At 43.4% G+C, this 21,866-nt stretch overlaps 3 protein-coding genes across 4 annotated transcripts; 2 read left to right on the top strand and 1 right to left on the bottom strand.

The window, feature by feature from the left end:
• The first annotated feature begins 204 nt into the window (after window positions 1-204).
• Window positions 205-3,561, top strand: LOC114443621 (annexin A1-like). The gene is made up of 11 exons (XM_028417828.1): window positions 205-334; window positions 459-564; window positions 652-746; window positions 1,231-1,344; window positions 1,429-1,519; window positions 1,658-1,794; window positions 1,865-1,958; window positions 2,243-2,338; window positions 2,986-3,044; window positions 3,165-3,287; window positions 3,385-3,561. The coding sequence occupies exons 1-11, from the start codon at window positions 266-268 to the stop codon at window positions 3,439-3,441; spliced, it is 1,041 nt and encodes a 346-aa protein (XP_028273629.1). The 5' UTR covers window positions 205-265; the 3' UTR covers window positions 3,442-3,561.
• Window positions 3,562-4,085: 524 nt separating this feature from the next.
• slc30a5 (solute carrier family 30 member 5) lies at window positions 4,086-9,402 on the top strand. Of its 2 annotated transcripts, XM_028418228.1 has the most exons (16): window positions 4,086-4,574; window positions 4,888-5,010; window positions 5,096-5,162; window positions 6,043-6,128; window positions 6,236-6,323; window positions 6,496-6,583; window positions 6,679-6,755; window positions 6,838-7,297; window positions 7,380-7,588; window positions 7,791-7,948; window positions 8,031-8,160; window positions 8,240-8,428; window positions 8,474-8,534; window positions 8,609-8,835; window positions 8,909-9,037; window positions 9,139-9,402. In XM_028418228.1, exons 1-16 carry the CDS (start codon window positions 4,504-4,506, stop codon window positions 9,307-9,309), a joined length of 2,334 nt encoding a protein of 777 aa, XP_028274029.1. In that variant the 5' UTR covers window positions 4,086-4,503; the 3' UTR covers window positions 9,310-9,402. The 2 variants fall into 2 exon arrangements, with proteins under 2 accessions (XP_028274029.1, XP_028274028.1); XM_028418227.1 differs by having other exon boundaries at window positions 8,240-8,534.
• Window positions 9,403-9,450: 48 nt separating this feature from the next.
• LOC114443880 (MAM domain-containing protein 2-like) lies at window positions 9,451-20,115 on the bottom strand. The gene is made up of 15 exons (XM_028418229.1): window positions 19,837-20,115; window positions 19,604-19,714; window positions 17,314-17,603; window positions 15,659-15,743; window positions 15,415-15,552; window positions 14,900-15,177; window positions 14,068-14,161; window positions 13,828-13,974; window positions 13,172-13,291; window positions 12,894-13,039; window positions 10,915-11,011; window positions 10,524-10,682; window positions 10,186-10,439; window positions 10,009-10,093; window positions 9,451-9,915 (listed from the first exon to the last, which is right to left on the bottom strand). The coding sequence occupies exons 1-15, from the start codon at window positions 19,865-19,867 to the stop codon at window positions 9,869-9,871; spliced, it is 2,082 nt and encodes a 693-aa protein (XP_028274030.1). The 5' UTR covers window positions 19,868-20,115; the 3' UTR covers window positions 9,451-9,868.
• Between the last annotated feature and the right edge of the window lie 1,751 nt (window positions 20,116-21,866).

The following is a 21,866-nucleotide window of genomic DNA, read 5'->3' as shown; positions in this document are numbered from 1 at the left end:
TTAATGTATCCACCCCATGAAAAAAATGTAGATCATCAGGTTCTGTTATGTAATCCCAAAACAATGCATTGCTACTTATTCGATTAAAAGGTGAAACACACAGATCTGAGCAGTCATCCAACCAGACTGTCACCTAGCAGGAATGCTGTCTGTGGGAGGTGATTGGATGTTCACCTGCAGGTAAAAAACATAAAGACATGGGTGGGGATGCTGCAGAGTAAGACTGCAGTTAACACCGGGTGTTGGTTTTAAAGTTCCTCCCAAGATGGCTTTCTTCAAGAAGTTCTTCAAAGACGTCGTCCCTGACAAAAAACCTAAGGATGACACCGTCACCGTGAGTATCGGACCATTGAGAATTTTCCTAGCTTTATCTTCTCATCATCCCTTCCTGCATCTTTTCTTGATCCAGTTTTGTGTTCCAGATGTCTGCCATAATCTGTAAAACATTTTCCTTACAGGTGAAGGAGAAGCCAAAACCTAAGTACTATGGCACAGTCACACCATACCCTAACTTTAACGCCAGCAGTGACGCCTCAGTCCTCCAGAGTGCCATTAAAAGTAAAGGTGTGTGTGTGTCCTCTTTTGGGCTGATCAAACATAGTTTTTCCGTATGTTTCTGTAGTGATTTTATGTACTACTCACCACCCGCAGGTGTGGACGAGGATGTGATCATTGCAGTCCTGGTGAAGAGAAACAACGAGCAGAGGCAAAAAATCAAAGCAGTTTACGAGGCGTCTACAGGGAAGGTGAGTGAGTAAATTCCTCTGTTAGGAAGATGCTCAAGTATGTGCAAAAAAACAATAAATCAGCAATTGGAATGTAACATTGTTATATTGAATAATGTATTGTTAATGAGCTGTTGGTGCCTAGTACAGTCAGACCAGGCTAAGTTTTGTGATTCTGCCTTTGCAGATCCCTGTAACAGAGGTAAAGGGATACAAAGTTAGACAACTCTGCATGTTTACAACCAATGAAACTGTCAAAGAAATTTTGAGATTAGGACCAGTGACCATTGGGAAAGGCTTGGGTTTTGGGTTCGGGATGGGTTAGGGTTAACTCCTCCCATGAACCTGTTGTAAGAAGATGGATAGATTGGATTGGATTCTGAGATCAATCTGGGCACAGATGAAGATGCCACAGTATAACCAGAAGTTTCTTGTGGTCTTCAACTAGTATCTTTCACTTCCATGCAGTAACAATGGTGCCTTTGTGTGGCTGTGTGTGTTGCAGAGACTGGACAACGATCTAAAGCAAGCTCTACGGTCAGATTTAGAGGACGTCTCTCTGGCTCTGCTCATGACACCAGCTCAATTTAATGCCTACCTGCTCAGGAAAGCCACCAAAGTAAGTGTTCCTTATTCTTTTTCTATACACATGTTCCTCCAGTACAACAAGTCTATTTACATTTAATCCCTTAAACATTTATAGCGTCTGGGCACAGATGAGGGCGCCCTGACGGAAATCCTGGCAACCAGATCAAACCAAGAGATTCAAGAGATCAAGCGGGTCTTCAAAGAAGGTTTTTAAGCCACTCTGTTATTTGTTGGTGTGCCTGCTGGGCTCATGAAGGTCTCTTAGCAGCAGTCAGTCAGCATCATTATAGGCCCACTGATGTAAGGTCTGTTATCAGTGAATGGAATTGTTGTATTTTCATTAGAGTATAAAACAGAGCTGGAGGACGTTATTAAGAGTGAGACCAGCGGCGACTTCACCAAGGCCCTTCTGTCCATGCTTCAAGCAAAGAAAGATGAGAGCACCGAAGTAGACTTGGAACTCGCTCGAAAGGATGCAAAGGTAAAATTTTTTTTAAAACATAAAACCCTTCGAAGAGACCTCTTGTTAACGGAATGCTATGCATCATCAGGTCCTGTTTGAAGCAGGTGAGAACACCAAAGGAGTGGACGTCAACACCTTCATCAACATCCTGACCACGCGGAGCGACCTGCAACTCTCTAAGAGTGAGTGCTAATGTGTGTGAATTCTTCAGCTGACGCAACAGAGAGCTACATTTTCGGAGTGAACACACACACACACCTGGTCAAACAGGTGGAACCGCACTTGTTCAGGCAGTTGGGTGGAACACACCCAGCAATACAACCTGGCAAGCCTATTAAATACTTTCTAATTCTAATTTCTGCTAACTTAACTAGGCCAGATTATGCTTCGCGTCGAAGAACTACTGTCGCGGACAGTAACAACTGCATAATATTTACCCATGAGTACCTGTTTGTATCTCTGCTAGCATTCCAGGAGTATGCCAGAGTCAGTGACATCACATTGCCCAAAGCTCTAATAATGGAGCTGAAGGGAGACATTGAAGATTGTCTCATTGACATTGGTAGGTTGATGCCATCTATCTTTTCCTAATTATTATTTGTTTACAGATTATTTCCTCAACTATGCATGCAATACTCCAGCCATTCATGTTTTTTATGTGTAAGTGAAATATTTGGATTCAAAGGCTATGTCCAGAATCATCCACTCACTCCTTGATCCCGACATGTGGAATTTAGTGAGTTCAGCTAACACCATACATACGCATTGCTACACTACTGCATGACAGTACACATTGTTACTTTTTATGGTGCATTGTGGGATACACTGGGGGCACCATCTTGGGTGTAATGATTCTCACTACACATTTGGACAGCACATTCGCACATACACTACATAGGGCCCTATATATTTGAGTAGGAAGCACAAACAAAATCACTTTTGACAAATGACATCAAAAATATTGCACCCCTATTATTATAATAAATATTATTCTAGTTTGATAAATGCACAGACTGATTAGCAATGTATTACAGTGTAAAACCACTGCTAACTGGGTAAAAGTTGAGACATAAATATTTGGCTGCAACATCTGTCAACACTAGAAAGAGGGAATCCATTGAGAACCAGGCTGCAAATCTTCTCATCTGTGGTTAGAACTTAAAACTCTGTGTGAAATGTTCAGTGTGTGACAGTGTGTTTGGTGTCCAGTGAAATGTGCCTGGAACAAACCAGCTTTCTTTGCTGAGAAGCTCCATCTGGCTATGAAGGTGTGTATGGACGGACGAGTCTCTGCTGCTCTCTCTCTCCCTGTCTCTCACAGCATAAGTCAGGGAACAATGTGTGTGTGTCCATGGGGCGTGAGTGAATGAAGTTCAGTTGTATTGCAGGGACCTGGCACACGTGAGCATGTTCTGAACAGAGTGCTGGTGAGTCGCTCCGAGATCGACCTGCAGAAGATCGTGGTGGAGTACAGGGCCATGTATGGTAGAAGCCTGCAGGATGACATAAAGGTAAAGATAAACAAGAATTTAAAAAAATCCTGTTTTTCCTCATTCCTGTCACAATAGAGTGTTTCAGCTGACTGGCATCTTTGACTGTCATTCACAGAATGAGACCAAAGGACATTACCTGCAAGTACTGCTGGGATTGTGTGGACCTTACTGAAATTCTGTCCTCTCAACTCATCCACAGGATGCAGCTAAAATCTCACAGCTTTAAAATATGTATCAAAGAAAATGTGACTGCTCCGTCCAATTCGGTTGATGCTCCATTAAATACCTTCTTTCTCACAAAACACATTTGTCCCTGCTTTTTTTTCGCCTCATATACATTAATAAATAAAAACATTTGGTATATAGTATACCATAGTATTGTACGGTACAACAAATATACTGACACTGTAGACATAATAAATTGAAAATGACATTTGTAAAGGGAATCAAAGGAGGATCAAATAAATGGACGTTTTGTAAAATCCCCATATCATCATAAACATCATGGCTCCGCCATATTCCATACTGTTGCACCTAATCACTTACATATAAGCCTGGCATACCCTGCTACCAGTGGCAAGGAGGTGAAGAGGGTTACTCAGCTAGGTAAAGCAATTTTGTTTTTCTTTTAAATGTGTGAGATTTTTATTTATTTAATATATAGTTTTAGTTAATAAGTCGTGTATTATTTATTCAGTTTTTTATTTGTATTTTATTTTATTTACCCTTTTCAGGGTGATTTTATCCTCCTCAGCTGCGCAGAATCCCACACATGCGCAATAGCAACGTTTACGAATACAACCACGTGACGTGGAACGTCTACCGTGTCCGGAAGTGCGCTGGCTTTGTCGCTGGATAAATACGACGTGTTATTCTTTCGCCTTTATTGTGGTTATTCGAGCCGTGAAACTGGCGGCTGTATGGCTTTAACTAAGCGCTCGCTTGTGTTTGTTTGACGCAGGCTTTACACCGGGAATGTGACGCGGCGTGTAACTTTTGATACAATTGTGTTATGCCAGTTGACCGGCCAGCTAGCTAGCCTAGGTGCCTCACAGGCTGCCAGCTGACTGTGGGTTCATGTTTGTGTAGCGGTTAGTTTACAAACTAACGGGAAGATGAATACGAGGCAGAGGGAACCTGGTTTTACTCTTCAGTCGTAAATGGATTGATTTCAACAAACTGCGAACACAGAGACTGTTATTGGACTTAAGCTGGTCGAGTTTGGAGCTTGAAAATGGAGGAGAAATATAGCAGCAACGTCCTCTCAGGGGGGAAACTGGGCATGGTTGAAGTGCCTGATTCCAGGTTTCTGTCTGATTGTTTGTCTTATGTTAGATTTAAGTGGAGTTGTTTTTATGTTTTGTTAACGAGTCGATCAGGTGTAGCTGAAGCCCTTACAGTTAACATATTTGCATGTTTTCATGAGTGAAAACTAAAAGCCATTGTTGCTTGACAAATACGTTTAAAGATCATTTGTGTATCAGAGTTATTAATAATTGGAGGTGGATTAATAAGCACTTTTCTATCTCAACCTATGACAGGACCACTTATCAGTGAAAGGCTTCCATCACAAAGCCCCACTGCTAATATAGTGCATTCTTCTCATTTTCTTCTGCAGGTTAACCAGGTACATTGTCCTATTGGTCGTCTCAAAGGTCCTCAAGGCTCTTGGGATCTTTGAATCGTATGATATCCTCAAAGTTGTTCACGTAGTTCAATTCATTTTCATATTAAAATTAGGGTAAGCGTTCCCAATCCTCAGCCAAAGCTTTTGTTTCATCTGTTGTAGCAACCAGTGACAACTTAATAACTTTCTTCTTCTTTAGGAGTGCGGTTATTCTGCTTTTCTTTCAAAAGCCTTTTTCATCTGGAAAAGTCATCTCTAGAAGACAGGTTTGTGGGATTGATTTTGTTTAAGTGTGAGACATATTTACTAGATCCACTGCTGATTTTTATAAGTTTACCCCCTTACAAAGAATTGAAGAGCACATAATTAGTGATATTTTATTTTTAATAGAGAGGATATCAACAAAAAATCTGTAAAAAATAAAGGTTCAAAATTACTTTGTATTTGATTAAAATAAGTATGCCAAAGAGCTCAGTTAAACCAGACCACATCACATTCTCCTGAGCCTCTCTGAGTTCATTGGAAAACTTCAGACATGTGCCTTCCTGAGCAGGGTGACTTTACCGGCACTGCAGGATATCAGTCTATAATGGCGAAGTGTTTTAGCAATGGTTTCTTGGTGACTGTGGTCCCAGCTCCCTTGAGATCATTAACAAGCTCCTGCTGTCCTTACCCCATGAGGTGAATCTTGCTTGGAGCTCCAGAGTGAGGGCGTTTGACTTGTATCTTCTTCCATTTTCAAATCATGGCACCAACAGTGATCTCTTTCACACCAAGCTTCTTTCTTGCTGGTGGTCTTGCAGGTCTACAATCCTTTCACTGCTATTTGGTCTTGACTGTGGTGGTGGAGAGGTTTGAATGGAAGAGATTGCTCCTGTGACAGGTGTCCTTTATGCACATAACGAGTTGAGAGTAGGAGCACATTCCTTAAAGGGACAGGACTAATCAACTTATAACCCTTATTTTTTTGTTGATAGTTTGTTCAAATAAACCTACCATAAAAATAATAGTCTGTTAATTTCGTTGTAAGGGGGTAAACTTAAAAAAATCAGCAGGGGAAATATGAATAAATAATGAAATAATGACATCTGCCACTGTGTAGTTTGTGCGATATTAATTTCATTATGCATGTGTTCTACTCTGTAGTGGATCAAGCTACTAAAGCATGCTGTTTTAAGCTGTATCATATCCCTCCTGGGCTTCTTTGGTCTAACTCTCTGTGGACCTCTAAGGTAGATATCGTCATTATTTTCACTAATATATATATATATTAAAGGTGGATGTGAGTTTATGTGTTTTGTTCAAGTTGTAATCAAAAACTGGACCATCTCTTTGGCAGGACGCTATTGCTCTTTGAGCACAGTGACGTGGTGGTCATTGCTCTTCTTGGGGTCCTGTTCACAAACTCAGGAGGAGGGCCATCCAAGGTAGGAGACCACATGTTAACAGGACTTATATGGACGGAGATGTCATTTTACACCGCAGTGTCAATATCACAGAGGAGCCCTATACAATTCTTATGACTTGACAATTTATTAAAAAAAATAGGTAATTGAATTTGTCACTTCATTGTACACATCAATTTATTTGTAACTGCAGACCAGAGGCGCAGCCTTCTTCATCATCGCCGTCATCTGCCTCCTCCTCTTTGACAACGATGATCTTATGGCAAAGATGGCAGAGCACCGTATCCTTTGAGCCTCACGCAGGCGACTTTTCCACTGTTAACTGGCCTGTTATGTTGTGTTGAATTGTGTTTACCTTGACTCATCTTGTAACCAGCTGAGGGACACCATGACAGCGCACTCACTCATTTCCTCTACACTGCTATTTCATTTTTAGGGGTAGCAGATCACAAAGTAAGCGAAGATCATACTCTACCTTTTTGTTATGTTCATGTATTAGCTTTCTAAATATTACCTCTTTTGTCTCCTCGCACAGGGTGGCGTTGTGTTGCTGGTTGTCTCCCTATGTCTGAAGGTCGCCTTCCACACGGCCTCCAGGAAACTGTCAGTGGAAATTGGAGGTGCCAAGCGTCTCTACGCCCTCGACAACCTGGTTTCTGCCATGGTGTTGCTGCCCTGGGTCATAGTGCTCTCAGCTACCACAGAAAGCAAAGTAGACTCGTGGTCGTCGCTCATCCTGCCTTTTGGGATGATCATCTTCTCTGTCATGATCTTGGAGTTTTACGTCGAGGCTATCTGCAGTGCGAAGATGGAGATGCCGAGGTGCGCACGCTATGGCGCCATCGCCCTCTTCCTCAGCTCTTTGCTGCTGGCTAATTTCTGGACTCACCCACTGACCGACCAGCTGCGCTCCATGAGCAAACCTCCTCAGCAAGACAGCACAGAGCATGTGCTCTCTGGTGGAGTTCTAGTCAGCGCCATCTTCTTCATCATGTGTGAGTAACACCTGGATTGTAATAAGAATTCTACAGATGCTTTTGATCCAGCCTTAATTTCTCCTTTCTTTTGGTCTTTCAGCATCCAGTATTCTCTCATCTCCATCAAAGAAGGGCCAGAAGGGCACCTTAGTGGGTTACTCCCCTGAAGGGACACCTCTGTACAACTTCATGGGCGACGCCCTGCAGCACACATCACAGTCCCTTCCTCGATTCATCAAGGATTCACTGAAACAGATCCTGGAGGAATACGACTCCAGACAGATCTTTTACTTCCTGTGTCTTAACTTGGTATGTATACTGTCAGAGAGGGGAAAATCGTGAGAGCACGTCTTAGGGATTTTAGGGGTTCCATTCCACAACTCTGATTTTATAAAAAAAAGTTTATTCTGACTTCTTTTTTGACTGAAAAATATTTAACACAATTGACAATAAACAATGTCAATATTTTTCAGAGTGTGTATGTATGACTTGTTGCTCTGTGTTTTTTCAGGCTTTCACCTTTGTGGAGCTGTTTTATGGAGTTTGGACCAACAGCCTGGGACTCATCTCTGATGGCTTCCATATGTTGTTTGACTGCTCTGCTTTGGTCCTGGGCCTGTTTGCTGCCCTCATGACCCGCTGGAAAGCAACCAGGATCTTCTCCTACGGGTAAAGTCAATGAAGAATTGTAGAATAACAAAGGGTTTCAGTTTCCAGCTGGATGTGGGAAATAACTTTTGTTCTTTGGCAGGTATGGCCGTGTTGAAATACTCTCTGGATTCATCAATGGCCTGTTCCTGATGGTCATTGCTTTCTTTGTCTTTATGGAGTCAATCACGCGTGTGTTGGATCCTCCTAACATAAATACAGACATGCTGACTGTAAGTAAACAGCCTTGGGAAACTTTCATCAGTTATCAGTTTGAAGTTGAAACTTTGTTCTCTGTATTGTCCTCTGTAGCCAGTTTCTGTTGGAGGTCTTCTAGTCAACCTAGTGGGTATCTGCGCTTTCAGCCACGCCCACTCCCATGGCAGCAAAAGCTGCTCGTCACATGAGCACAGTCACTCGCACCACGGCCACTCTCACAGCGAACATAGCCACGGAGGTCACGGACACTCTCATGGAGGACACGGGCACGGTGGACACGGACACGGCGGACACGGACACGGCGGACACGGACACGGCGGACACGGGCACGGCGGACACGGGCACTCCCACGGCTCGGGAAGCGGAGGCATGAACGCTAACATGAGAGGTGTGTGTACAAGTAGGTGCACAAAGGACAAGTCTGAAAGAACCACAGAAAATATTCCCATTGTTTTCTTCCAGGTGTTTTCCTTCATGTCCTGGCTGACACTCTGGGCAGCGTCGGCGTGATCATCTCCACCATCCTCATCCGTCAGTTTGGTTGGCTGATCGCTGATCCTATCTGCTCGCTGTTCATCGCCGTACTCATTTTTCTCAGCGTCATCCCTCTGCTGAAGGATGCATGCGAGGTTCTTCTTCTACGAACGCCCCCAGAACATGAGAAGGACCTGAACAGTGCTCTGGAAAAGGTGACACAAACAGACATTACTCCAGAGTCTAGTCTCATAGTATTTGTATTGATGAATTTTCTTGTTGTTTCAGATCGAGAAAATCGAAGGTGTTTTGTCATACAGAGACTCTCACTTCTGGAGGCATTCTGCCAACATGATCGCCGGGACCATCCACCTCCAGGTCATGTCAGATGTAGTGGAGCAGAGGATCATACAGCAGGTTGGTGCACATATTGCCATTACAGGCAAAATTTATTCAAAAATGCAAATGAGGTACATATTCCGAATGTGATGGATTGATTATGCAAATCTTATCAATAGGTGACAGCCATTTTGAAAGACGTGGGGGTGAACAATCTGTCGGTGCAGGTGGAAAAGGAGGCGTACTTCCAGCACATGTCTGGACTCAGCACAGGATTTCAGGAAGTTCTGGCTATGACACAGCAGATGGAATCCATGAAGTACCTGAACGATGGCACATGTATCATGTAATGTCCATCACTCGGACCAAATTAATTTTGTTTTTTTCATTGAAATGTACAGTGTGTGTATGCGGTTGAAATAAATCTGAATATATGGCTTTTATTTTCCTGTCAGCTGTGATTTATAGTAGATAGTATCTGTATTTAAAGGACCTTAATATTTCACAATATGTTACACTGAGTCACCACTAGCTGGCAGTAGTATACAATTTCCTCTATCTAAATATAGCAATAGTGAGGAAAAACAAAAAACATAACGTTAAAGAACATTCTCGCTTTATTTGAGCAATGAGCATTAATCTAATGCATATAAATGTGAAGAAAAACACAGGTTAACACTCTCTGTTGTTACAGTGCAGAGAGACATGCTGACTGTGACACAACTGATATGTGTTGCTCCATGAAAAAGAAAACAGAAGTACATGAAGAGTTTTTCCCTTTGTCCACGCATTCAGGCTGACATGTAAGCGCCAGGAGTCGGCAACAACGCTCTGAGTTGTATGTTAATGTGCAAATAAAAAAAATAGGGGTACATGCATCCTACGCTGCTGCTGTCCTGCGTCCCCCTCCTACTCGATCTCATTGGAGGTTCCCACAGTGGGCCTGATGGCCATTTCTGATGGGGAGACAAAACAATAGGTAATTTTTTAATCCCCCTTTATATACCTTTCTTTTTTTTATATTTAAGGCTGAGTTTTTTTTTTTTTACCTGGACACGATCCTCCTTCCAAAATGATGTCATCAATGGCAATGTCACTCCTCACTGAAGAACCTCTGACTGCTTCAAACACAATCTGTGACACAAAGAAACTGCAATTTAGATCGAAACTTGTCTGGTATGTTAAACAAAATAAATAAAAGTAACGTTATTCTATTCCAGTCTCGCCTGATGCTGGTTGTAACTTCTGTACTCCACTTGGGCCCTCAGCCAGGCAATACTCTGCTCGCCTCTCCGTTGCCATAGCAACACATCCTCTCCATCCTTATTGATGTAAACGCTGAGCTTGCCTGTGCCCGAGCCGTACATGTGGTAGTAAAAGCTCAGGCACTGAGGCCCCCAGGCTCCTCTGATGGGGCGGGACAGCAGCCGGATGTTCTGACCGGGCAGCATGGGCGACGCCTCCATGTGCAGGTAGTACCCTTTTGGAGAATGGTGTAAGTCTGTTTTAAGCTCTTTGCAGTTGTAAATGAATCTGTGTGTATTATGGTAAAGGGGATTCTCACCCAATCCTGTGGTGTGGTCCCCTCTAGGTCCGGTGTAGGAGGTTGGGGTAGGTCCTCTCCTCCACTCCCAGTCAGCGGTATCCCCCTGTTTGTCCAGAGTGTAACCACACAACCCTGCTTCAAAGTCGCAGTGTCCAGGGAAAGGTGACGACAACAAACCTGCAAGAGAGAAGGTCATGTTCATGTGTAGCACACACACAGTGTAGCAAGTAGCACAAGTTTAAACACGTGTGAAAGCATCATGGCATGACAGTCGTTAAGAGTCCTCCGCAGGAATGGACTGCCAGGTTGCAGTGAAACTGGGTCGTGATCGTCATTTCTTCCTTCTAACATGACAGCGAACTGAAGCATACGTCTCTTCTAGTGAAGAACTACCTCCAGGAGTTGTTACCTGCTGTCAGGTCACAGTCCCCGAGGGTCATGCTGATGTCATCCAGAGCCACAGAGCCACAGTCCCAGAAGCTCCTGCAGGTGCTGACAAAGACCATCTGAACAGCAAAAGTCAACAGTCAGCAGAGGCTGGTATTTCCCTACATTTGCAACCATTAATAGTTCACAGATCAGATCCTAAACAGAACCACTTTGTTCGCCTTGTTGTCGACATCCTGCTCCGACATGTACATGTGAGACTCTAAAAGCCCTCGTGAGGATGAAAAGAAAGCAACAGTGAAATGCTGGAGTGCCTCAGTATGTAAACTGTGGAACAAAAGGCTAGTGTGTGGGAATCCTTTGAGCACTCTGGATGTCTGGATGAATAGACTGTCATCACAAAGCACCTATGATGATGAGAATGATGAGGATATTGGTCATGTCCATATTAAATAAACTAACAGAATAAACTTGATTTCAGAGAACATCAAGCTTTTCCTATAGCTATTTATTTTTATTTACTTAATTCACTAAATTATTTTCGATCAGGCTGCAGCCTCTATTGCAGAAATGTTAAAAATTGCAGTTCCCCCTGCAGCCTCTAGAGGCTGGTTCCAAATATGAGCCATTCTCCTTTGACTCCCATGTTAAAAATGACCAACTACACAGCAGAAATAAACATGTCTAACAGCCGGACAATGGGAGTTTGGGATGTTTCGTGATACTACCACCACCACCACGGAGATGGTGCAAGGTGATGGCCAAAAAGCTCCGTTTTTTTTCCAATTGAGCTTGGAGTCTACATTCCAGTAGCGAAGAGCCTGGGCAACACAATCTGAGACACTGAAGCTTTTAACTCTTGCAGAGCGGTTGTAGGTGTCTTGGTGGCCTCCCTTATGAGCCTTCTTTATTCCCAGTCCCTCGATTTTTGAGGACAAAAAGACATTTAAACACGTGCCATACTCTTTCTATTTCTTAATGGTGGATTTAACTGAACTCTTTTTGTAGTAACCTCCTGATTATACCTTTCAATGACCTTCTCTCTGAGTGTTCTTTTGTCTTCATGTTGGAATACTGATGAACCAGAGACTGGAGCTCTCAGGCACAACAGGTGTCTTTATACTACAGACACTCAGGTGATCTCCATGTCACTAATTGTGACATTAAGCTGGACCTCTTTTGAATTAGTTCAGGGGGGCTGAATATTTATGTACACACTTATTTTAGACTATATACTTTAAAATAATTGGGATTAGTTTGTAAAAATCTGATTTTTCTGCTTATTTTTGTCAAAAAAAAGCCAAAATTATATTGACCATGATTTCATGTATGTTTTAGAACGCACTCATTTTAATGAGTTAGGACTTAAAATGACACCCAAGCAGTGCTCGAGGACTGTGACATTATCAACATGGCGACTCAAAGTCAGCAATTCAGTAACCTGCGGGTGACGTCATGGAAGCCAGGTCACTGTATTCACCGGATACCGCCCTTACCTTTCCCATTTTGGCAGTGATAGTGATGTTATCACTGCTGTCTACCGCCTTCTGGTTAGTATAGCAATTAGCCATTAGCATTTAGCTATAGGTGTTCAAATGCAGCCTCACAGAGTCTCATTAAGCTATTTTAATTTATTTCTCATCTTCCATTATTATTTATTCTGTGGATCCTGTCTTCTCTGTCCCATCCTTTTTGATTTTTTATGTCTTTTCAGCCTTCTTTTACCATCTCTCCTCCTCCTCCTGTCATGTTCTCCTGCACTTGTTTATTATTCCTCCTTCTCTGTTCGTCTCTCCCTTCACTTCTTTTTTTGTCCTCCTTAGCTCATTTTTTCCACATGCTTCTTCCCTCCCTCCCTTTCTCCTTCCAATTTCCCTTCCTTCATACTTTAACTTCCTCTCCTCTGTCCCCTTCACTTCTTTCCTCTCCTTGTAAATGTTTTTTTTCCCCACACATCTTCCGTTAATACTCTTATCAAAGTGATATTTCTCCTCATCTGACCTTGGCAGGCTGTGACGTCTGAAAGGTGACGTCCGCCGCGATCCAGATCCCTCTCGACTTCTCCCCCTGAGTCCAGATCTTCTCCTGGCTGCCGCTCTGCTGCTGCACAAGATAAACAGCTAGAGCCTGGTCCGTCTGGTTAAAACCTGCAGTCAGTTGCCAGAGTTATTTCTGGTCAGTGAGTCAGTCAAACAGATTCACACATATAGAGGATTCAAACACCACCACAGAGAAAAGAAAGAAATAAAAAATATATATAAATCTGAGGTGGCACTCACCCCTCAAGGAGAAGTAAAATCTCAGGCAGTACTTCATGTTCCCCGGCAGAGTTGGACCGATAAGGCGGCTAACGTAGCCTGAGCGTGGGCCCAGTCTGGAGTGAGCCAACAGGAAAGATCCTGGAAGGAGAGAGGACAGCTTTTTATTTTTCTTGCAAAATTCTCTTCCTGTGAATCTGCTCACCATGGATGTTCCCATCACTGCTCACACCTGGTAATGATCTGTGTTTCAGATGCAAATGAATCTACGTTTCTGGTACAGCTGCAGCCGGTGACAGGAGCTTCATATATTGTTCATTTTGGTTCACAGACAAAGCAGCCACCACCAATTATATCAGTAATATACATTTGTTTGATAATCTGTGTAATATAAAGTCTCCATCAACTGAGGAGTAAAACTCATTTGCTCCAATATGGTCACCATGTGGTTGCTAACTTTAGTGGTGGTGGTGGTGGTGGAAACATTTACGGAACCAGACAGTAAATGGTGCCATCCAACCCAGAAAATATGAGCTAAAAGAAGCTGTAGTCAAGTCAAAGTCTGTATAGAGCATCAGATTATTTATCATTTATGCAGCTCTGTTTGCAGAAGAAAAAAAAAGCGTCTGTAGCTTCCCTTCCAAAGCAGGTTAAAAGGTGTAGCATTGTAGTCCCACCTGCCCCTGTGGTGTGGTCTCCATTCCTGAAAATGTTGGGCCTCACAGACACCCTCCTCCATGATGATCCCTGCACCTGGCCTTGGGTGTAGTGGCACAAACCAGACTCAAAATCACAGTTAGCGATGGAGGGGTCAAAGGTCGGCTCTGTGTGAAATACACATATCAGAATGCCATGAACCATGAAAGAACCTTGAAAGCGCCATGAGAACAATGACGTGACATTAACAACAAGCTCACCAGTGTCTGTGCTGCAAAACTCTGGAGAGAAGGAAATGTCATCAAGCGCAACATGTCCGCCTCTTGGGCTGTTAAACGCCACTTCAAAGACCACCTAAAGAGGGGCAGAGAGACTCCAGTAACCAAAGCTGCATGTTTTTTTTTGTACACAGACACATGCGCGTATAAATTTCAACTATGAATGTTGCCTTATTTTCCCTTGAAAGACAGCACATGGGGGACATCTGTTCAGGAAACAGGCTGTATACAAGTTTTTTTTCTCAACTCACAAGGACAAACAATCCAGCATGTGTGTAAAATTCTGTTGCAGTTAATGGGTAAAAAGTGTGTCAAAGCTGTATAACTTAATTTGAACAGTAGCTATACGCAAACTGCATTTTGAACCGAAAAAACGAGAGAACGAGCGACACGGGACAGAAAGACACATTACGCATGTGCGCACACGGTCCTACCGTGGCCTGAACGGACTCTGTATATTATGAGGCGCCACCTAGCGGCTTGGAGGACAACAAACAAGCCAGATTGAGCGCGGACACGCATGTGTGATAGCCAGATTTGAAAATAGGTCTGAATGTATCCAGCTTAAAGGCTATCCAGATACAATCCTACTCTAGCTGGATTGACTTTCTCCACTGTGAACGGGGCCTAAGTTGGTTCCACCTATCACTCAAAGCCGTCACGCCCATAATTAACCCACGATGAACCCAATTTTTGAGCCTGCAGGGGGAACTTGGGTTTTTGAAGCCTTCCTACCAAGTAGTTCAATTGCTTAACCGAAAAGCAACAAATATATATATATATATATATATATGTAATGACTTAACAGACTCACTTGTACTGAGTACGGTGCCTTCAGGTCCATCTGCACAGGTATCCATTCCCCCAGCATCTCACTCCAGCTGTTCTGGTTCTCTGGCCCTGCCCTCCACAGTTCCTGATACTGGCCCAGGCGGTCCCGGGTAAAAACAGAGAACAGGTTCCCTCTCTCCTGACTGCGCTGGTATTGGAAACTCAGGCAGCCAGACATGGGCACCGTCGTCATAGGAGACAGTAGTTTGGCCACTTCTTTGAAAGTCTTGGCATAATTGGAGTCCACGTACATGAAGTGACCTAGGAGTGATTATCTCAGTGAGCAAACGTCTAGACATTAAAAGTGTGCAGAAGCTGTTTTCACAACATTTAAATGACTGGATTCCAATTCTAAGATGGTCCTAATTGCATGTTTACAGTTCTAAAATGTGTTGCTTTGGTAACCTGAAAGTCTGAAAAAGCTTCTGGGCCACAGACTGGCCTGAAGTCAATACAATTAATTTGTTTGAATGGAGAGACTAACCGCACACAACTCACCTGTTTTGTTGTTGTATGTGTGGTCATTGGGCATAGTGTTGTGCACGATCTGGATCCCACCTCCTCCCACGTACCAGTTTACATTGGCGTTCCACTGGTTGCTGTATCCACACAGGTGAGACTCCTCAAAATCACACTCTAGAGACAGACACACGAGGAGGGGGTGATCATGTGACTGTGACATTGTACAATAAATGTTCATGCATTTAGGAAAGATGTGTAAGATACATATGAAGTCACTGACCCAGGCAGTATCCAGGGGTTATATGGATCTCAAAGATGGCCACGCTGCTCCCACGGCTCGGCCCAGGTTTACCTTCGATGACAACCTAATCAACAGCACATGTTCAGTAATACCCGGCATCAAGCAATGAGGAGTGACATGGGAATGACATCATAGGAGGTTAAAAAGAGTGCACATGTTATTAACAGTTCAAAGCTCCAGATAGCAGCAGATTTGCTGTAAAAGGGACTTGCAGAGAGAGAAGTGGCACGCAATCAGAAATCAGAGAAGAAACACATTTGTTAAAATATGAGGTCAGGCCTTAGGTATGCTATTTTTTTATATAAATGTGTGCTAAAAATAAAGGGAGGATAAGAACACGGTGTGTCCAAAACAAACGCTTAAAGATGCTAAAAGTGCAAATTTCTCTTCTCAGCTCTTCCTCAAATTTGCTGACATGAGACCATTTACACTCATGTTTGTGTACACTAGTGCTAGATTTGAAGCTAGTTGGTTAGTAAGAGGATAATATAGCTAGTCTACACACCTCTAATGCCTGGTTTACTGTGCGATTTTGGGCACAGACAAAAAACCACCATCGAAGGAGAATCGTGGAGATATGTTTGGTCGTGGTTTTAAAACGGTGGTCTTACGTCGCACTGTGAGACACGTTCCACAATGCCGTTGTCAGCATCTTGCGACCAAAGACCTCGCATGTTGATGTACGTCGTAACTTGCGATCGCCTGCCATTCAATAAATAGTCATCGTACAATCTGCACGCATCAAATTTGATGTCGTACCAAAGTTTATTAGATCCACGTTGCATAGTGTGTCATGCAATAGTCTTATAAGATTGCTAAAAATCGCACAGTGTAAACCGGGCATAAAGCACAGCATATTATTGACTTAATCCATTGTTGATGCGGATGGTTCATTTCTTGGACAGAGCTAGGCTATAGCTTCAGCCTGCTTCTATTATTGATGCTAAGCAGATCTATATTATACAACTATGCCTTTTACCTCTCCTCTCCCTCTTGAAAACAATGCAAATAAACAGTACTTTAGCTATCAATGGTAAACAAAACATAAAATGGTCAAAATCAACCAAAACAATAGCAAAGGGGTGTTTTTGCAAGTCTGTAACATTTTTTTTTCCAGAGGACTGAAATGAAAACATGTTTATGCACTCAGGGGCCCACACATAGCACAGGTCTGACATACCATCATGTAGGTCACGGCCCTGTCAGAATCAGTTCTGCCTCTGCATGTAATATAAACATGTGCTGTGCTATTCCCACAGTGTTTAGATAATGATGACACACCTCAATTTGGCCTCAATTTGTGTGTGTGTATGTGTGTGTAATGTCAACCTATATGTGTCTGTTCAACAAATGGTTCCTGCACCTCAGTTGTTATTTAACTTAGGCTGGAGTATTTTTATTCTTTGATTACATCCTGTAATAGTAAGGAAATGGTCGGGTACATTTCTAATGTATGTATGAACCAATTGAGAGAATTAGCTTTGTTCATATCAGTTTTACTCATTAAGCATTCTGAGAGAAAGTTGATTATGATACGCAAAGGTCAAAGGTCACTCTGATCTTATCCATTCCAGTCTAAGGCTGTAACACTCTAATTATGACTCAAATAGAATACATGATGCAATAGCACGTACCCTGTATGGTTCTGTATTGTTCTGCAGGTCCATGCTTGAGATGACCCAGCTGTCGGACGGCGCCTGGCTGCTCCACAGCGGCTTATCGAAGCTCTTGCCCGCCACTCGCTGCAGGACTTCCAGGCTTCCGCTCTCCGTGATCTGGTAAACAAGCCTGAGGCAGCTCCACTCTTCGTGCTCCAGAGGTGGACTCAGGAGGACTCCTGTGATCTCCCCTTGTGGTTCGGCACCTGAACCCGTGCTGTATTCTTGATCGTCAATCGCAGCTGCATCCACGGCGACAAAACGGCCTAAAAGGGAATGAGTGTAAAACTGTGATAGCTCCTAATAGTTCCAGAATGTATTGAATGTATTTTAGAAGTGTTGCTGGAAGAAGTTCAGTCACACTTATAACTGAAAAAGGGTTGCAGAAATCTGTTCCTTATCTGGATTTTGTCAAATATGCAGCATTGTTGTGCAGCTGTATGCAGCATTAGCTCCTTTCTAAAAGTGAACTGAAGCCCATTAAAAAGCAGATTTTGTGTCCTTATCTGAAACAAGATACATTTTGCATCGAGATTTATGTCCAAAGTCAGGACGCTCTGACTGGGTCCAACGTTAAATCCACCTCTGAGCTTCTTATCTGCTCCAGGGGCCTCTGAGCTCTCCTCAGTGGTCTGTCATTTATTATTTGTCCCTGTGGAATGCCATGCTGCCCGAGGCTCTTATACTAACACACACACACACACACTTACACCAGGATGGAGCTCATCAAATTGCCATATTTTTTTTTTTTTTTACAACACACTGATTGAAGTGAAATTTAAACTTCCCACTCACTTCAAATCCTGTTAAATTGGTATTGGTGCCCTTCTTTGGATACAGTTACAGTTCTATAGCCTACTTGACATGACCTCACTTCTACTGCTGCCTCTGTTGTGCTGCACAGACCGCAGAAAGGAAAAAAAGAGGAGAATATGAGCAAACCATTAACGCACCGACTACCGCTGACCTTTTTTAAGAAGCCGGAGGCAATGGCAAGATGGAAACAGGAAAAGTAAATAAGAAAGTAGTTCCCAGAGAAAGGAGGCAGCCTGCAACAGCAGAGCAAGTATCAGAGGTGGAAAAAAGACAGAATCCTGCCTGGGATGCAGAGATGGCTTAAGAGTTCTTAAGGTGTGTTAGAAACGAGGAAATGTTTAGAATAAAATAAAGTACAGAATACAGAATAACAAACAAGAAAACGGTATTTCTCATAATGCTGAACTGTTTCTTTAAAAAAAGTAAGTAAGGCGGTATTCATATAAATTATCTCAGCTTCTTTAGTTAGCACTTAAAACATTTAACCTAACATTTCGTCGCCACAAACCTCAGCCGAAATGCCCCACAGGAATGTCAACACCCTGACCTCAGAATCCAAGATGGCCGCTCCTTTTTTTATTTTATCATCTCCAATAAACGCTGCCCAAATGGACTGTTTATTAGCACTTGTTGCTATGGCGTTTAAGTGCAAATTGCTATGTAGCATAAAAAGCTAAGAATAGCTAACACCAACGTCTAGCTTTTTTTTTCCAGCTTAGAATGTGGTCAAAAAGCTCAGGATTCAAGTGAACTGCAGTCTGTTCTGGCTTTTCTGACAAATGTGTATGCTAATTTTAGGGCCTGTTTATGCTAAGAATTAAGTCCACTTTTGGACCATCTGCTTCATAAATGATGGTTTTATTAGAACTGGAGTATCATGTGAGAGATAAAACTGTGGAAACACTAGGAGAGCATTTATTTGTCAAACATCAACATGACCCTAACCTCTTAAAACTGGCTGCGCTTCATGTTACCATTAACTTGACAGGATCCTGCTGCTTGCACCGAGAGGCAGCCAGTCAGTAATGTCTGTGCTTTCAAATCCATTCCCTCTACAAGCAACCCATGTTGTTGTTGTTGTTTCTTCAACATCACCAATCAACTCGTGATCTAATAGACGATCATCTGCCGGCTTTGATCCCATTGCATAAATAGACAGTGACATAAACTCTAGATGTGGGTGTGCGCCGCTCTCATTCATATCAGCTGCAGTACCAACCCCACGAGAATGCCTAAATGTGTTATTTCACTGACTCCAGATGTTCAGAGTCAGAGATGCTGGAATCAATGCAAAGCAGATGGCTTTCTCTTTTTCTTGGTGGTAAAACCAGCACTTAAAAAAAAAGATAAATGCTAAAACAAAATATGAATTAAAAAACAAAAACAATGAAGCAATAGACAGATTAAAGATGAGGGGAGTGAGGATGCTGCTCGACATCTGTTAAAGTACCGTCATTGTGCAGGGTCCAGCTCGTAAAGTCTGCGTCTGACGTGTATCCGCAGGTGTTGGACTCGAAGTTGCATGAGCCTGGCAGCAGCTGGATGTAGGCTTGGATGGTGGCTTTGAGCACAGAGAGAAGAGAGAGAGAGAGGGAACGGTAAGTATGAATCACGGCAACTGGCATCAACAGAAACATGCCCTCATGCACCAACGCTGGTACAATCATTAAAGAAAGTACTCACCAACAAAAGTTAAGAGGTACAATGGAAGCATGGTGGCTTGTTTTTCCTGGGAAAAGGAAAACTTTACTCTCAGAGGAAATAAGTCGAGCAAAAAGTAGGTCTTGACATCCACAGTCGGGAAAGTATAAATATATTAAAAAAAAAAAGTTGCAGCAAAGTTTGCTTTTGAAGACTCTTCCTCCCTTGTATGTGTCTGTCTGTGTGTGAGTGAGTGTGTGTGTGTATGTGTGTGTTGTGTGTGTGTGTCGTCTGAGTGCCTCTCCAGCTCACAGACTGGCAGCACACTGCAGACTGTCTGCAGGGAGGAGGAGGAGAAAAACAGAATGAGTGAGCTAGGTGGGAGGAGGAGGAGGAGGAGGAGGAGGAGGAGGAAGGTGAGTGATGAGCTGATGGGAGGCCAGTGAGGGAGCGAAGGGAGAGAAGGAAATGGAAGTGTGGGGCGGGAAGAGGGAGGGAGGATGAAAGGGAGGGATGAGAGGGGAAGAAAGGGGGTGATGATAAAAATAAAGAAGGGAAAAAAGTTGTATATATTCTGTAAGGAAGAAGAGCTAATGCTAAGCTAACAATATGCAAGCACCCCAAAGACCTCAGCAGCTACAGACCAGTGGCTCTGACATCCCACCTCATGAAGACACTGGAGAAACTGGTCCTGAGACACCTCCGCTCCACAGTGGGCTCCTCCATGGATCCACTGCAGTTTGCCTACAGGCCTAATGTTGGAGTGGAGGATGCTGTCACCTTCCTGCTACACCGAGCTCTTTCTCACCTGGAGAAGCCCGGCAGCACTGTGAGAATCACCTTCTTTGATTTTTCCAGTGCTTTCAACACCATCCAGCCGGCGATCCTGAAGGACAAACTGGAGCAGACAGGGGTGGACCACCTGCTGTCAGAGTGGATCAGGGACTACCTCACAAACCGACCACAGTTTGTGAGAGCCCAGAACTGTGTGTCTGACCTGCTCACCTGTAGCACGGGTGCCCCTCAGGGGACCGTCCTGGCCCCCTTCCTCTTCACCTTCTACACGTCGACTTCAGACACAACACTGACGGCTGTGTGCTGCAGAAGTTCTCTGATGACACTGCGATTGTTGGTCTCATCAGTGATGACGACCACGCGGAGTACAGAGGACTGACGCAGAACTTTGTGAAACCACCTCCTGATCAATGCAGGGAAAACCAAGGAGATGGTGGTGGACTTTTGCAGACGACACTCTGCCCCCCCTCACCGGTGAACATCCAGGGAATGGACATTGAGCAGGTGGACTCTTACAAATACCTGGGTGTTCACCTCAACAACAAACTGGACTGGACTCACAACACAGACGCACTGTACAGGAAGGGCCAGAGCAGGCTCTACCTGCTGAGGAGACTGCGGTCTTTTGGAGTGAAAGGGGGACTCCTGAAGACCTTTTATGACTCTGTGGTGGCATCAGTCATCCTGTACGGTGTGGTCTGCTGGAACAGCAGCATCACTGAGAGGGAGAGGAAGAAGCTGGACAGAGTCATCAGGAAGTCCAGCTCCTGTCCTGGGCTGCTCTCTGGACTCAGTGCAGGAGGTGGGTGACAGGAGGGTCCTGGCAAAACTGACATCCATGCTGGACAATGAGTCCCACCCCCTGCAGGACCCCCTGTCAGCACTGCAGAGCAGCTTCAGTGGCAGACTGCTCCACCCTCGGTGTGGAGGAGAGATACAGAAGGTCTTTCCTTCCTGCTGCTGTCAGACTGTATAATAAACACTTCTGATAGGTGCAATACTCACACACCACAGTGTACAATAAATTATTTATTTAGTTTTTGATGCACTATGTACAGTTTTCTTATAAACCACTTCTACCTCCACTCACCTGTGCAATAACTGTTAATATGTAAACTGTTTTTTTTTATTCTATTCTATATTTTATTGGTAGTCTATAATGTATATATCTTTTCTTAACTTATCCTTGCAAAAAGGCAATTTCCCCATTGTGGGACTAATAAAGGTTTCTTTATCTTAATCTTAATCTTAATCTTTCTTTGTTGTGAATACACTAT

The sequence above is a fragment of the Parambassis ranga genome, chromosome 12 (assembly GCF_900634625.1).
Source record: "Parambassis ranga chromosome 12, fParRan2.1, whole genome shotgun sequence".
NCBI lineage: Eukaryota > Metazoa > Chordata > Actinopteri > Ambassidae > Parambassis > Parambassis ranga.
The sequence above is the reverse complement of the archived record's forward strand: the minus strand, read 5'-3'. Positions and strand labels throughout refer to the sequence as shown.

Excerpts from the sequence above, each read along its gene's own strand:
- LOC114443880 (XM_028418229.1), bottom strand. The coding sequence starts at position 19,867 with ATGCTTCCATTGTACCTCTTAACTTTTGTTG. Across the intron at positions 15,744-17,313 it reads ACAATACAGAACCATACAGG|GTTGTCATCGAAGGTAAACC; the intron begins GTACGTGCTATT and ends GCTGTTGATTAG. Across the intron at positions 10,440-10,523 it reads GGACCACACCACAGGATTGG|GGTACTACCTGCACATGGAG; the intron begins GTGAGAATCCCC and ends ATTCTCCAAAAG.
- LOC114443621 (XM_028417828.1), top strand. The coding sequence starts at position 266 with ATGGCTTTCTTCAAGAAGTTCTTCAAAGACGTCGTCCCTGACAAAAAA. Across the intron at positions 747-1,230 it reads ACGAGGCGTCTACAGGGAAG|AGACTGGACAACGATCTAAA; the intron begins GTGAGTGAGTAA and ends TGTGTGTTGCAG. Across the intron at positions 1,959-2,242 it reads CGACCTGCAACTCTCTAAGA|CATTCCAGGAGTATGCCAGA; the intron begins GTGAGTGCTAAT and ends TATCTCTGCTAG.
- slc30a5 (XM_028418227.1), top strand. The coding sequence starts at position 4,504 with ATGGAGGAGAAATATAGCAGCAACGTCCTCTCAGGGGGGAAACTGGGC. Across the intron at positions 6,584-6,678 it reads GGCAAAGATGGCAGAGCACC|CTGAGGGACACCATGACAGC; the intron begins GTATCCTTTGAG and ends TCTTGTAACCAG. Across the intron at positions 7,949-8,030 it reads ACCAGGATCTTCTCCTACGG|GTATGGCCGTGTTGAAATAC; the intron begins GTAAAGTCAATG and ends GTTCTTTGGCAG.